General features: G+C 36.5%; 1 protein-coding gene across 3 annotated transcripts in view; it reads left to right on the top strand.

Moving 5' to 3' along the window:
* Window positions 1-16,961, top strand: part of UHRF2 (ubiquitin like with PHD and ring finger domains 2) — a 103,445-nt gene that overhangs the window by 28,124 nt on the left and 58,360 nt on the right. For all 3 annotated transcript variants that reach the window (XM_080372296.1, XM_080372295.1, XM_080372297.1), the window contains exon 3: window positions 849-1,111. In XM_080372296.1, coding sequence (XP_080228422.1) covers window positions 849-1,111 — 263 coding nt within the window. The remainder of the gene's footprint in view (window positions 1-848; window positions 1,112-16,961) is intronic.

A 16,961-nucleotide genomic window follows, 5' to 3' on the forward strand; every position in this document is an offset into this window, starting at 1 on the left:
GGCTGTAGCTTAAAACTTATATATATACATACATATATGTATATATGTATCTCATATTGTTTATTATAGGTGTTTTCTATGGTATGGCTGTGCAGTAGTTCTGTTGTAGTAATTTTTTTATACTTGATGTGCTGTTGATGAAGTGTTATTTAATTTTTTTTCGCCCAGTGTTCTTAGTATTATTAAGGGAACATCTGCTTAATTAGTTGGAGAGTTGAGAAAATGAAACACGAGATTCAGAATAGTAAAGTGGTTTGGTTGCTAAATACCAGTATTATTGTGAGTACAGAAGGGAGAAATTCTGGGATATAATTCTGTTTCTTACAGTGATAGGATTTTGGCTCACTGTGGCAACCTTGTTAGACTTATTTCCTCCCTCTCTCTGCTTGAGTCTTGAATGGTTAAAAAAATCTTGCAGGCCAGAAAGATAGAAGGTTAAATTATAATTTCACATTGAAGGCTCAGGGAAGTCTTTAAATCCATTGGTTGCAAGCTAGTATTTTAATGCTGTGTATGCTTATTTTAGCCATAAAGAACAACTAGTGAAGAGGAAAGGGTAATAAAAATGATTCAGATTGGAGGATGGGGGGAAAAAAAGCTTTTTAAAATTACATACAGATTGTATTCATACTAGATTTTAATGAGGGAAGAGTAATAAAATCCTGAAAACGCAACACATTCATGACTGCATGTTACTTGAACTTGCTCAGGCTCAGCTAGTGACTAGAGCCGATTGTTCTACTGGTGACAGAGTTAAGTAGTAGCATACTAAGTTTCCTTAATTATTTTTTCTTAATTAGGATTATATAAAATAAGCATTGATTAATTATTGATTTTTTTCCTTTTAGATAAATGAATTGGTAGATGCTCGTGATGTCAGCATTGGAGCCTGGTTTGAAGCACATATAGAAAATGTTACCCGAGCAACAAAGGGACATAAGAATGGTAAAGCTCAAGGAAAGAGTGGTAACACTTACAAAAGGACTAATGGAAACTTAAGTCAAGATCATTCTAGAGAAAATGCAAATAATTTGGACAGTACACCATCCACATCTTATTCAGACTGTATGGACACTGATGAAGAAGCTATTTATCATATCAAGTACGATGAGTAAGTGCTCCTGATACTATTTTGAGGACATCACATATTGTTACTTGGTTTGTATAAACCAAGAATTTCTTGAAGAAGCTTGGAATCAAAGAAAGCAAGTTCAATATTGCAACCAAGAAAAAAATTATTTAAAAAATTATGACACTTTTCAGTTGGATATAGTTAATACATTGGGAGTAATGGTATTTTTCATGCCTAAATACTTGTCAAGAATTAATTTGTCTTTATGAAGCAAAATCCATCCTTACATAAGATAAAGGAAGCTATCTAACTGAATTTTTACTGTGGGTTTTTCTAAGTAAAGTATTGTTTTAATTTTTTTTAACTATTCCATGTGTATATTCAATTCCTCTTACTGGAGGTGAAGGAGAACTCTCATGAGAGCAAATTTTGTTACTTGATTTGGATCAATTTTATTCCAAATAGAAAAATTGTGCACAAAATTACAGGTCTGCACTTGCAGTAGAAGGTTTGTTACAAAGAACTTTGTGACTGAGGGCGTGAAATTGATTCTGAACTGGAGAGAGGGTGTTAAGGGTGGGTTGTGTTTTTTGTTTCTGTAGTAAAATCAAATTCCAGAGCCTGCAGTATGTGGGTAGAAAATTCAGAGTTTGGGGGGGAATTCTTACTTATGAGCAGGTTTTACACACTTCGTTTGCTTGAGAAATTGGTCCAGATATTTTAAAATACCTGTTAAAACATTTAAGTTAAAGCTTCTAAACAAATAAAACTTTGAATGAGTTGAGGATTTTTAATTTTTGGTACTGACATTAGAAACAATACTGTAGTTTGTGCAATGTAAGGTTAAGGTAGAAGGATGCTAAGTATCTTCAGTATTAACTAGATACAGATTTCCAAAATAATGTTTTTAGAACAGCTGTCTCAACTTCTGTTACTTTAATTTGTAACTGTGATTCTGCCTTACATAGAGAACTTCTTTGTTGCTCTTACTAGTAGCAGATACAACTTAATGCATTTTTAACTGAGTTCAGATTCTGTGTCTGCGACTGTATAAGTTATGTACTTCAAATGTTAAGAGAATTATTGAGGTGGAAGTAGAAATGTAAACACTTCATTGAATATTGCAAGAAATACATGAAAATAACTTGGCCAACCAGTATGATCAAAATGAAAATATTTTCTCTTCAGACTACATGTCTATTTTGGTATGATTTCAAAGACCTGACTTTAAGATTACCTAATTTTACAATAGTATGGATATACGTAAGTTAGCCATGGGGAAACATTTCTGAGATGGTAAGTGTAACTATTGCAGTGAAATTATGTCCCTTTTTTGTAGATACTGTTGCTTTTCATGAGTTACCAGTACAGAAGTAGAAAATTTTTCACAGCAGGTCTGATTTTTCTTTGGCATATTCATGCTAAAGAAAAAAAAGAAGGTTGACCTCTCTGTGTAGTTCAGAATCTAGCTGTTGCCTTTCATCAGGTGGAGACAGTCTTTTAACTCTTACTGTAAGATTACGTATAGCAGTTGTGTATTCTTAGCCCACAAAATGTTAGAAATGCAGTGTTGCAAAGTAGTCATTGACCTCACAGTTCTTTAACTGATCAAAAGTATTGGAAGTTTGAGCTTTTGGAGAGAAAAACTATTGGAAGGCTTTCTGAAAAGTGAGACTTGTACATTTATCAGTGATTTGGTTTTTGATGAATGTTACTGATAAAAGTCAATGTACCACTTTTTCCTTGTAGTGTTAACTAGCTACCATACGAATACACGTTATATGTGCACTCATACCACTTTGTTTTCATATACGAGTGTTTACCTCTTTGGTGTCTGTAGACCACGTGTGTATCCTGCTACCTGTATTCTTGATGTGGATCAACAGGGAGGTCATGGTGTGTTTTGCCATACAGTTCTCTGCTCCAGAAATTGTTTATCTCTTCACTCCCGTTCTTCAAGGTTCATATTTTACTGCAACTACTTTCTTCTGCACAGTTATCTGTTCCTGGGTGTTTTCCTCTTTAGGTTTAGACACTGCATTTTGCTGCCAGGTGTACTTGGCATTCTCTAGTCCATCCTGGCTGTGTTGTTTTGGAGAAGATGTTTTCCCTTTTATTTTCTAGAGGTCATTATTTTCTAGAGTGACATAATTTCAGCTGTGCTTTGCCTACAACAGGTATATTCTTGCAAGACATGAAAACACGTGTGGTTATCTGAAACAGAACAAAAATGGTCTATGATATAAGCCTGGTGCCTGTGAAGCCATCAAAATTACTTGAATACATTGGAGGGACTATGTGTCAGATGTGCATACAGGCCCACAACTTCTCAAATCATCACTGATACTCAGTTTCCAGACTGGTTCTCCCTCTCTGCCTGTTACATCCTTCCAGTTTGGCAAAAAAATCACCAAAAAGAGGGTTACAGCTGAGAGTAGGTCACCTATAGTGCATTGAATTGGTCTGCTCCAGGCCCTTGACTCTGATGCACATCTTCATTGTGATGAATAATAAGTGTACTTTACTGTACCATGTGTTGTGGGAGACTTAGTCTGACAACCCCCACCCCTGCAACCCCCGCCACCTGAGAAAACCCCCCCAAAACCCCCAAAGCCCAAAACAAAAGACCAAACAAAAAAAAAAAAAAAAAAACCAAAACAAAAGTTCAAGAAACATCCTTCCTGCCACCGCTGTCTCTTGATGGCTGGAACCAGTGATGCCAATAGTGGTGTTTATGTTGGAGGTACTAGAAATCTGTGCAAACCCCATCTCAGGACTAGGTCTTCCATCATCATAGGCCCAGTTTTTGCAGTGAAGTCCTCTAGGGCAGGCCTGTCTCACCTTGGTGTCTCCAGAATACACAGATCCATGTTTTGACTTGAATGAAGTCCTGAAACTGTTCTTTCTAGCAGTCCCATGGGTGTTGACACTGTATTCATAAATTCAGGACTGAGTTACCTGTTGTTCGACACCACCTATCTCGGAACTGTGTAGCTGGGAATTTTATCCAAAAGTGAAGCTTCACCTCAGTAATTTTCTCTTAGGCTGTGCTTGTCAGGAAAGTTCACCTTCAGGTTAGTTGCCTATTTATACTGGACCACACTTCTCTCTACTTAGAAGTTTTTTTGGGATGGAAGAAAATCTGTCAAAGAGCATGAAGAACTTATTAAGAATTTTCGTTCAAAATGTGTCCAGAAATTATGGTGTGTTTATCCTCCCTCCGCCAGATTCAATGAGGGATAATGTTGCCGCAGCCAGGGGTTCTACATAGTCCTGCAACTGTGCATTGAGGAGTCTGGATCTGTATTGGCTTGCTTGTATGATCCACACCTGATTCTTTGGAAGCAGGTGGAACAGCATCAAGAAGTCTGATGGTCTTCTGGCCTTGCTTTTCTAGTTGGAAACATTTGATAGTCCCATGAAGTTAAGAATCCAATCAATCATTAATTCTTTCTCAGCAAAGTAACTTTGAGGTCACTTCTTAAGAGCAGCTGTTCATAAAGGATGAAGCAGTACTTGTGCTTCCTTTAAGTTAGAAAGCTGGTTTTAGCAGTGGTGCTGCTAGATTTACATGTCAGAAGTTCTGTGCAAAACTTACATATGTTGTTTTGCAGTTTTAGGTTTGCTAAAACACACTTTTTTCTAATCCGTCTTTTCATAGGAGTGTACTTCCTCTGGGGGGCTGAGTTTTCATTTGGTCCTCTCTTCTTTCCACTTCTTGTTTAAATAGTGTAGTTACAGTGAATGTGAAGGGGAAAAACGTGGCAGAGGTCTTCTAGCAAGCAGTATGATTAATAGAAATTAACCTTTCTGGGCAAGAGCTTATACTAGTTTCAAAGAGGTAACTGTTATAGGGCTAAACAGCTCTCAACCAGCTGTGACTGCTGCAGATAGGAGATGCTACTTGATTTTATAGGCAACAGGGTTAGTTGAGTTAGTTGGTGTTGTGGTTTCCCTCTCCCTTTACAGCCCACCCCCCCAAGGCTGTATGCCTAGCTTTTAACTAAATTGCTGCAGTAGTTGTAAGGCCCACATGTTTCTGCAGAGAGATCATTCTGTTTGTAGACAACCTAGTGCCATTCAGAGGAAGAGAACTTCTCAGTTCCAGATTAAACTGGAGTCACAGCTCTTGATAGGCTCAAAGGTGTAAAAGGCTTGTGATGCTTAAGAACCCTATCTTCATCAGTGAGAAAGAGACCAAAGATCAGCTTTATCAATGCTGAGTGTCAGTAAGTACCAAGTCTCCTGGAATCCAGTTGTGGCTATGTAGCGTTTGCCTGATAGTCCTTCTTCTGCATTCAGTTTCTGAAGGCAGCATTGTTTACAGGTATGTTTCTGCTTCTAACAGTATTGTCTTCCTCCTCTTCTGGCACTTTGTTCACTGTATTTCCATTTCATCTTTGTATTTGTTAGTATCACAAAGAACCATTAAAGATTTTGAAGTCAAGGGTGTGCTGTGAAGTTTCATACGCTGCTATCATACATTGCTTTTGTCTGCTCCTAGTAACTGTCTTTTAATACAGAAGATGAGAACCTGTCTTGAACAGAATGAAGCCGAATCCTTATTTGAAAGGACTCAAGAGGAATCCAATAGGTAGTCTCTCCACCACAGCTTGTTTAAGAATCGCTTCTAAGTCAGGAGTGGGACACTTCAGCAGGTTAATGTGGCACCATAAGGACATTGCTGCTGTGTCATAAGAAAATTTGCCCTTTTCTTCAGTTTTATTTCATATTTGTTGCTTGTGCAGCACTGGATATAGGCTACTGTTCCAGGGAGACAGTTCTGTCACTGAGTGTTAGCTCTTCCCTGAAGTATCAGTGGAGAGAATTACTGATTTACAAACACGCTGTCTTTTCCTTTTCCTGTTAAAGAGTCATTTGTAATGAAGGCCTTCCATATTAGAAAGCTCTCACAGGATGACTGTATATTTCTGCAGCCTGAGAAATGTCAGTGTGCTTACCTATACGCAAGTATAGATTCAGTATGGCTAAAGTGTAGATAACTTTTTTTTTCAGGGCTGCTGTGTTTGGCTGATGATAGCCCTCGTTTTTTTTATCAATCAACAGAGAAGTTTAATTTAAACCTTGAGGTAATATCTGCATAATGTGTCACATAGTACACTGTGGTTATTTATTCTAGGGAACCAGATACTTTAGCAAGAGGGATTATCTATTTACTTCATGCTTAATATGAGCTGAGGAGTAAGGCTCCCTGAACTCTTGCAGATCTGGAAATAGTCTGAGGTTTCTTTGTTTCTCACCTCAAGAGATTATAGTTAAGTCTGTGTCTGTCCTGTATAGGTTGTGTGTTGGATGTTTTTATGATCCATAAAATTTTACATGGATGTTTTGTCTTCGATGCAGAAAAAAGCCTTTCTGAGAAGCAGTATGAGGTAGGATGCAATGTATAGGTGAGTTACATGCCTAGCCTAATTCTGGCAATTTAGGTACCCAATGGCCGTTACTATTAGTGAGGTTTTCTAAAAGCTTTAACAAGTTCTTGGATCTGCTGGCAGAAGTTAGAGTATTTCTAACAGTAGATTCATTAAGAACAGATCTTTTTCCCCCCAGTTCTTCATGTTGCATTTTACTAAAACAGACTTCAGTGAACAGGAAGACTTTAACCTGATAGGCGTAAGTTTCCAAGTACACTAGGGTTCTTGTCCAGTAGTGTTCCTCTTCAAAGAGAAGCTCTTTGTTTGATTCTTCTGTTTGCCTGATGGATCTTGAGCATTATGATGTTAGTCCTTGCTTCTATATCAGTACACCATCTTTCAGTGGATTTCCTAGGCTTCTCTCTTTGCACTTTACTAAGGTTAGTGTTTCTTCTGGGTTTGGTGACAATACTGCAGTCTCAGATGCAGACAATGCTGAAGAGCCTCATCTTCAATGGAGTAGAAAACTGATAGTTGATGTTAACCTTTAGAGCAACCAGCTTGCTACTTCTCTTCTTCAGCAAGTTGACTTCCATGATTTCTCTCACTTTTAAAGGAAGAATGACAGCCTGCATGTGAGGCTCAGTGTTAGTTTGGTGGGTTTTGTTTTGTTAGTTTGTTTGTTTGTTTTTAATCAATATTGCAAGATTTCTTTTGGGACATAGTCTAGGTTTTGACTGAAACTGAGATTCAACCTCCTGAGTTTTGTTAGAAAACTGGCTTTCCTTTACTCTTATTAAACTGCATAACTTTTAATAAGTTGGATAGAAAAAGCATGATTCAGCGTGCTTGGGACAAATTACTTCAAATAGTCCCCATGTCTCTTTGTGCTGCTAACTGGAAGATCAAAGGATACAGTGGTCTTAGAGATGGTCTCATTGGATGCTGGGAATTTGAAAATCTGTTGCAAGACTGCTAAGGCAGATCTTAAGTTGCAGTGTACTTCTAACTGACATTACTAAAGAATGTTGCCATTCTGGGTATCTGTAGAATGTTAGTACTGCCTATTATATGTGTTTACAAACTGCTGTCCTTGGATGTGATCCTACAGTAATTACTGCGTAGTGAAGAAATCAGAAGCCCACTCAGTCTAAACTGTGGGTGTGGGGGGCTACTGACTTTGCCTATAGACCGTTGTGTAGTTAGTTAGGAGGGTACTTAAGAGTAACTAGTTCCTTTGAGGTATCATTTCCATGTGCATCATTTATCTGTCCTGGAGCCTGTATGTTGTTGAGGTTTTAAAGTAGAACCAACAGCTGTTTTCTGCAGACAAAACAGCTTTGAATGGGTGAACTTCGCCCATAGCTGGGCAAAGCATGCATAATCATCAATGTGCCTTTCCTAAAGTGACACTGTATTTGCACTCAGGCTATGCTGACCCTTGTTTCTTGTAGAGAACTCAGTTATGTAGTTGCTGCTAGTGACGCATCTGTGCGCAGTTCCTGTACCAAAAATACAGGGCAGGAGGAATGGGTAGAGAAGAACATGTGCATATCTGTGCCTGTTACAGAGGCAGTTTTGTTTACAGAGTAAATTTGAGTAATTTCTGAGAAATAAAATTACTGGTGAGTAGTCCATTTCAGCATGAAGAATTAAGAACAGTGTTGATTTTCCTCAGTATCTAGTTAAAGATGTCTGTTCTTACTGCTTCTGTCTTTTAAGTTGCTGATGCTGTTGCATCTAAACAAAGAGCTATTATAATTAGGACCTGTAGTCCTTAAGAATAAATTCACTTACTGTTGTGCTCAACTTCACAGACCATTTAACAAAAATACATTCCTTACCCCAAAGAGATGACAGCCTGCTTTGAAGGTAAAGGCATGTACATATGCCTTTACTGTATGTATGTACAGTATGTACATACATACGTGTTTGTGTGCATATTTATGTGTGTATATATATGTATATACAGTATGTATGCCGTTACTGTAGTTGCAAGCCTTGGTCAGTATGTCCCTCATTAGCCAGTTAGCTTTCCATAAGCTGTGTGAAGTGTCATAAAAATAAAAATTATTGTGGAAAATACCACAGTAATCTTAGACCCTCAGATCATAAATGGAGTACAGGAAAAGTTTAGTGTATGTGGTCATTTGTACTAAAAGGGCACTGATCTCAGTGGTCTGGGATGCCTGTTAGACTCCTGTGTTCCTAAGTGTAAAGTGAATTGATCCTGTTATATCAGTCTGTCAGTGGTGACTTGCATTCCGACATGGAAGGTCTGCTGTTAACCACTACTATAATGCATTGATCTGTCAACTCAGTACTCCTCTGTGTTTTCATTTTTGTTTCTGTGTCTTCCTGAGAACCATTTGTATGGTTGGCTGTCTTTTTTTACCATTTGAAGCTTATTTGCTTGTGCTTCTAAGCTGTTTGAGTCATGTTACAGGCATAGGTGCCTCATGCTAGCTGAAAGAGATACAAGAATAGGAGCTTGGGCAACAAACTATTTGAACAGATGGGGAACAGAGCAAGAAAAAAGGTTAGGAGGAGAAAAGTTGGGAGGGATCCTACTTGAAATACTTTCGGGTTTTCTTCTTGTTTTTCTTTTTAAATGTTTGTACGTTCCCCAGATCTCATCCTGCTCAAATGGAAAACATTTATTCCTATATTATTTCATGTTGTAGGAGCTTTGAAAAGTCTTAAGTGCCAGGAGAAGAAGGTCTTTTAAGTACAAGAGGAGTTCTTATTGTCAAGAAGATTACTTTTTTCATTTAAACCCTTTTCTTACACATCTATTCTGTTTATTCAGGAGTAATCAGGGTTGCAGACAGTAAGAGAAGTTCATCTTGAAAGTGGTGTGAGGAGAAACAGTTCCCAATGGAGGCTAAAGGTATTGCTGGTGTTCTGTTTTTATAAAGACAGGAGACAAAATTAGAAAAAATTATAAGGCATTTTGTTTGGAAGACTGTGATAGCCTGGCATTCTAAAATGCTCTGTCCTGCTGTGACCATTATCCTTACCAAAAGAGTCTTGCCTATTTCAGGTGAGTTTCGTTTGTTATTTGTAGTCCAGACTGTCAGTGACTTTTGAAAAATCATTTATTTATATACGGTTCTGCATTTTCTTTAAAAATGTGCATGTGTGTGTATGTATGTATGTACGTGTATATATACATACACACATATATTAAGAAAATTAAGATTTCGCTGTGTTGTCATAGAAGTCAAAAATATTAGTTATCCTGTGTGCTAAGTAACATGCAAGACACAGATAGATAGCTGGAGAGTACAGAATATTTTGAAGAAATGAGAATAAAAGTTATAATACTGCCTGCTCAAGAAAAATAATCTCTTTTTTCCTTGAAAGTGTCTCCTTAGCTGAAGAGATCGTCAAGAGGATAATAGTCTTAAACTTGCTATTCCTTTCTTAAGGAATGGTTTGAAGGTTAGACTTGCTTAACAGGTATGTTTTTCAGAATATTTTTAATGTGGAATGTTCAAATAAAGGTAGTAGGCTGGGATTTAATAGAATGTATCTGAGAATTCACACAGGGAGCACTTTTCATGATAAGTTGATTTTGGAGACCAAAAGACACTATGGGCCACGGTCAGATGGGGTGGCCACTGCTGCTTCATCTTACCTTATTTCCTGACTATGTACGTCAAAGTTGCATTGAATTTGATGGTTGTGTGGCTGTACAGTGAAGTGTTCTTGCTTCCTAATTTATCTAAAAAGTAGTGTTCACTAAATGAATATTACTATTTTTTTGTGTTACTGATCCAATCAAATGAAATTGCTCAGTGGCTGCACAATGGAGGCAGAACAAGGGAAACAATCACTACTTCTTTGAGAGGCAGCTGCCTTGAGCAGCATTAGTAAAAGTGTGTAATGCCAACAGTTCGATTTTGTCTTCTGTGAAGAAATGCCAAAATGCATTCCCTTGCACACAATATATTTCTCAAATATCCCTTCTAAACATGTTTAACTGAAGCACTTGACTTTATTTCCTGTGCTTTATGTGTATAAAGAAAAAATGCTTATCAGGAAGGTGTACACTGTCAAATTCCTGTCACTATTAACAGTTGAAGTGGGGAGACTGGGGGGTGATTTCTTTGAAGCATACTGAGTTAATGGTTAGAAATACGAAGAAATGTTGGGTGCTACAGACCATAGCTTCATTATATGGCACCTGTGATCTTCAGTTCATGTTGGCCACTTTAGAATTTTAGAAGACAAAGAGGAATGAGAACCATGTTATCTGCCTAGCAGAATCTTCTCTGAGGACAAATGTTTCCTAAGGGGAAACACATGTTTTCTTTGACCTTCTGTCAGTAACAAACTTTTTGTAATTGATGGCAGTGACTGCTTGTAGTATCTCTAATTTTGTTTTTTAGTTTCTGATATCAGTGATTAGTTTGTTTACTCATTCAAAACTTTTCGTACAGATAATTAGACAATGCTAGAACAACAGGAGACCTGCTAGGTCATGTACAAGTCCTCATTCTTTATGTCCTTATTAGAAAAAAGAGTGCTACTACGATATGGCTGGCTAGGCATATTAGTTCAAAATTTTAAAGTATTTTGTGGGAGTAGCTGGCACAGCACTGGTCTTAATTTCAAGAATTTGATTCCTTCTAAGATTCCTTGTCCCATTTGCAGTGTGTTTCCTGGCTGCATAATCTCAGGGTGTTTGCATGTATTAGTCTTCAGGGTTTAGACAACTGGCATTAACTGTAAGGCTCAGATTTCTAAGGATGTAGACACTTTCCACAAACTGAAAAGGAAATAGTTTGAGGAGAAAGTTAAGGTGTTTCTTGTGCTTCTTTAGAAAGCATATGAAATGAAGAGAGGGAAACTTTGCTGTCCTAGTAGTTGTTTGAGAGAACAACTGAAATGTCAACAGCGAAACTTTTTTTCTCTATAAAACTGATACTTGGCTGAAAAAAATGGTGTGGTTTCTGAAAATGTGATTAAACTCTTTTTACTTCTTGTCTTTAGCTGTAAGTATTCTCCTTGCACAGTCACAGATTTGAACACCTGAGGAAAGGTTTTTCAAAAAAGTCTTTCAGTAATTGTGACTTGTCATCCTGTGTGCTAACTGGTAAAGTAAACCTGGTTCTCATTACATTAACAGTATTTAGACGCATTATACAACAGTTTTGTATTAAGAATTCAACCTTATATGTATTTTTTACAGCTTCTGAAGTTCTCTTTTGATACTCTGTTTCCACTTTGCCTTCTTTCAGAATATCCATGTCCACACAGTGCAATGGTGTAAGTCTAGAAGTTATTTTTGCTTAATACTCAGAACTAAAATCATTAGGAAAGTAAGATGTTCTCTTCAGGCTATTAGTACAGTTTCTCAGTGTTTAAGCTGCTTAATTCTGTAATTGTTAGTTGTTAGGTAAGGTTTTCAAGAACTTGTTCATATTCCAAGTGACTGATTTTTATATTTATTGATATTTGTTATTTCTTCCAGTCTACTATTAGAAATATATTACCTTTTTTTTTTTTTTAATAACAAATTATCAGGCCTGCTGCTTGTCTTTTGGAAGTGCAAAACCACAGCTTTATCCTGGTGATTTCCTACCCCTTCCCTCCATAATTGTGGCTTAGATGCTTTTCCAGTATAGTGTTGTTCTCTTCTTCAAAACACTACAGCAAAATTATGCTCATTATTTCCTCTGGTAGCAAATTGTCCAGAGGTGGTGGTGGTATGAATGCAGTTTTATTCAGGTTGACCTTCTTAATCAAATTTGCCTATTCTATGAGCACATTCCGTTTTCTTACTTACTTTATTTCTGCCCTTCTATTCCTTCATTTCTGGCTGTATGTTGAACTACTCTTTTCTTAGTTTGTTGCTTGGGAATATAAATTACACTTTCATTCTGTTTATATTGGAAAGTAGTAACTTAAGAAATTGCAAATCTGCACTAACTTTCCCTACCATACTAGTATGGAGAGGGGATGGGGAAGTCTTGTTTTTTGTTTCCAGACTTTTATCTTTCCAGTTCCAGTTGTTCTGGTAACAGCTGGGAAAAGCGTTAAAGGATATGTTGCAGCTTCTCAGTAAATTGAGCAGACTTGTGTATATTCTGACATTGAGCTAATGTTTAGTATTTGAGCATTTTAGGAATGAGCAGGTACTGGCCATAGCCAAGAGAAACTGGAATTTTTACTTCATGGATAATCCTTTGCTGTGGAGACTGTCAGCGCAGATAGGAAATCTTAAGAAATCCCTTACAGTTAGAAATATTACTGGGAAAAATTAAATTACAGAGAAATACAGCTTAATGATGAACATGAGACGTCTTATGGGTGATGTTCATTAAACTGTTATGATTATGCTTACTGTTGTGATGTTTGCTTTTTTCAATATTAGGTGCCAGGTGTAATGAAAATTATGGAAAATCAAGAAAATGTCTACAATTGTTTTAAGGTTGAATTGCCATATAATCTTCCATTTCAACTGTACCAGACTTTTGCTAGTCTAATTAGAACACTGCTGTGAAAATGTTTCTGTTTTCTCTTGAGGGTCATCTTAGAATTTTAGAAGTTACTCAATAAATAAGAAAACACTTTCAGTAAACATTCACGTCTAACAGTAGTCCTTTATTATAGCTTGCCAGAATGGGTTTTTCACTTTATTTTTGAAGCTTGTTAAAAGATGCTATTTGTTCTCTTTATAATTTGGTTTATCTACCTAAGTCCACTTATTCCCATTTTGTGATACTGTATTTAAATATTACTCTTGCATATTTAAAAGATTTTTAAGTTAATGTGGGATTTTTTTAAACTTCAGGAAGACAAACATGGAGGGAGGTGGCAGTGTTTTCTAACCTGAATGTGTTTTTTCCATCCTCGGGTAAATTGTGGCATTAGATACATTTGAGGGCAAAAGTTTACTGTGGGAGTACTGTTTACTTGTTACTTTGTGCAACAAGGAATACTGGTACTGTGCTCAACATATATAGCATGGTTCTGTGATTTTGAGCCCAAGTCAAAAGCTGTTTCTGCTGTTCTGCCTGAGGTGTCAGTTATGGACAAATGTGAATAGTTAAATATTGGCTGCCATTCACTGATACCCATAAAAGCATATTTCTATGTGTGAAGGCACAGCAGCAAAACATTCAATGGCTCAAACCTGATGCAAAAGAAGGGTGAGTTCTGACATGGGAAGTCTCACCTGTTTGTAAGCTATCTTTTTTTTTTTTCCAAAGTTTATGAGCTTAAGTTTCTGACTAGTCAATGTGAGGAAAAATTCACTCAGTGAAGAGTCTGCTTTCTTCTTTCTTTGGAAAGCAGTTAGTCTCTTTCTGTTTGTAAAAGGGGACTTAGGGAGTGTCTTTTGGTAAGTGATCTTGTTCTAGTCATGCTGATAAGCAATCTTCTTTGGGTTTTTTCATCGGATACTTTCAAGAACAGAGGTGGAGTCATTAACGGTGACAATCTTAAAAGTTCCTCAGCAGTACAGTAGGAAAGATTCTGTTCTGAATTGTATAGGGATGGGAAAGATCACATATATCTGAATTCGGGGAAAAAAATATTTCATAGTTGTTAAATAAAAACTGCATTTGCCCAAAGGTCTCCCAGGAAAAAGAGAACCTGAAGGCATTTTATTTTTAGAAGAGAATAGATTTTTCAGAGCAAAGTTAAGTTTCTACAAATGTAAGATTTTGGAAATTTTTTTTTTATTTAATTTTTATAGTGACGCTGGAACTTTTAAAATGTATATTGGTTATTTTTGCAATCCCACTGATCTCATGTGTACTTCTCACTTGATTATTTCACTGTATACATAAATGATGTCTATTTTTTATTTGTTGTCTTTAGTTTCTTGATGTTTAAGCCCTATTTTAATTTTGGAGTTCAGGTAAACTGGGTCTTCATTTACTGTGTGCTACTTGCTGCCATCTCCAAACTTTAGGAAGGGTTTATTGTAAGAAGATTGGAAGTGACAAGTAGCTCAAACATAGCTGTCTTTAAGATTTCAGTAGTCTGTTGTACTATAACACAATGTCATTATTCAGGCACTCAATAAAGTAGACATTATCTGTGTAGCTGCCTTTTGCTTTATTACCTGTAGATTAATCTCCCATATCTTTTTTGTGGATATTACAGTTAAAATGTTCATAATTATTATAGTAGAATTGTGTAATAGTTCTCATAGGAAAGGTGCATGATATAAAAGTAAAACTACAAATCTTACCTTTGCAGTACACACTCAAATTGGAAACAAAACCAAGTAAAAAAATTTAGGAACTGTGGAAAGTTGAATCATATGAGACTGTCATTTTGATAATGGCTTGATCTCAAGCACTTGCTTTTGTATGATACAATTCCTGTCATTAGGGCTTTATAATTAGGATCCAAAAATGTTGGGGAAAAAACAGTCTTTGGATTTAACATGTGTAAGTAGATAAGGATATGGGCTTTTTTACTGGGCCATTTGTTTATTTAAAGGTACAGCCACTTTTAAACTATTGTGCTTCATGTTTCTTTAAACAAACAACAAAAAAGGTAATTTTAAGGTAATTTTTCCCACAGATTTAAGACAAAGTCTGGATACCTGCATGGTAGAGGTCAAAAGAAATGCCTGGAGATAGAATGCCAGGTTCAGCTGCTGACGCTGACACCGCCCCCCCCCCCCTCCCCCCCCCCCCCCCCCCCGTATCTGTAATAGCAAACTGTTGTGTTAGATTTACTAAAAGGTATAAAAGAAAGCAAACGTAACTTGTTTAAAATGTCTCCAATTACATCAGCGGGCTTTCAAACAGCTGTTCAGGACTTTCAGGCTATAGCCCTGGTTTCAGGCTGTAGTCATATAAGAGCCTCATGCTGTTCATGACAGTAGTTTTAGTATTTATGTAGTAATGTAGTAAGTTACAATGTGTGATTTCCCCAGTGATCTTGTTCACTATGATGAGGGCATGCTGCAAAGTGACAGACATACTTTTATTAGTAAGAGTAGTATTTTGCCATTATGATTTAATAGTGCTGTTTGATAAAGGTATAATAACTGTAAAGCATGAGTGCTCTTGCTGAAGAGCAAGATAACTTCGCCAGATAAGCAAGTTATTTGCAAGAGCAAATAACTGCATGATGGAAGTCATTGGCAGTGTTTGTTAGGAAGTGTGAATACTTTTAATAGCACTTGCTTGTAGGCAGTAGAGTTATTTTCACTTTCTCTGTTAAATTTGTACTGTGATCTCATCTAGTACTAGTTAAATGATGGAAGAATCTTTATTTGAGTCCACATAGTACCAGAAAGTAACCTCACAGTTTTAATTCAGCATTTTATGTTTTGCAACAGGCCAGTTTTTTTCTGCAGGCAATGTTTTCATCATGTTCACACTGTGCTGTTTTTCCAGCACATGTGCAAACTACACAGGCTCTACTATAATTTGAATAATTGCCTTATACAGAGGATTTAAGAAAGCTGTGGTTTTAAACTGTTAACATCTCAAATCCTAAAAGATTTTTTTTCTTGCATTGGGATTTTAGTTGTAGTGCTGTCAATATCACTATCTAACTTCTACTAAATGAGTCTTTATCAGCTTGGAAAGGAATTGGAGCTCTTCAGAAATTTTTCATTACTCTTTGATTTTTGCATGTGTGCTGTGGTGGCACACATCAATACAGGAGGAAGAAGGCAATCTCGTAAACCCTAGCAATTTGTAGGTAGTATTATATAAAGTACTGTGTAAAAAAGTCACCAAATTTCAGTGAAAAATAAATAAAATTTTCTTAATTTAGTGAACCATTAATTTCTTTTGATACTGCATTTCCTACTACATCTTGCCCAGAGAAGTGTGTTGTGAAGAAAAGATTCCTACATTTATCTCTTTAGATTTTTTGGTTTTGTAATTTCAAGGGAGAAACATTTTCAGTTTGTTAGCTCACATATCATATTGAGAGTGTTAGTTTTCTTTCTTACTACATTTTGTAGTTAGACTGTTTTTTAAAACATGGTGCATGGAATGTTGGCTTGGACTATATTGACCACATGAATTTGATATGCTTTGTTTGTAGGGTCAAATTTTTAACAAGAACTTGTCCTAAATGTGTTGTTACTGAAGTTAGTGGAAATGAAACAAATGCATGAAAGCAAAGCTAAGTTAGAAATATGCTGCGTTGAAAAACCTAGTTTTAATCTTCATGACTTTTTCATTGTCACTTTAACTGCAATGTTAACTTTAATGTGAGCAAACTGGGGCCATGTGTGTGCCAAAACCTTGAATTTGATTGCATTCCAATCAAAAAGTCATCCACTGCTTACAGATTTGGTTAAATTTTTAATTATTTTTTTTTAAGAAAACTCAAGGAGGCTGTTTTCTCCACGTGAGCTTTGTCAAATTCCTGGTCTGTGTTTAGTTGAAAACTAAACTTTCAAAAGCATGTTAGTTCAGAATTTTATACTATGTTTCTTACATGCCCAAAGCACACTTAAAATTTAGACTTTTGAAAAATGTTGTCTGTGACTTCGTTCTTACTGTTACAGGAGTTGTAATCAT

The sequence above is a fragment of the Falco punctatus genome (genome assembly GCF_963210335.1).
Source record: "Falco punctatus genome assembly, chromosome: Z".
Classification (NCBI taxonomy): Eukaryota; Metazoa; Chordata; class Aves; order Falconiformes; family Falconidae; genus Falco; species Falco punctatus.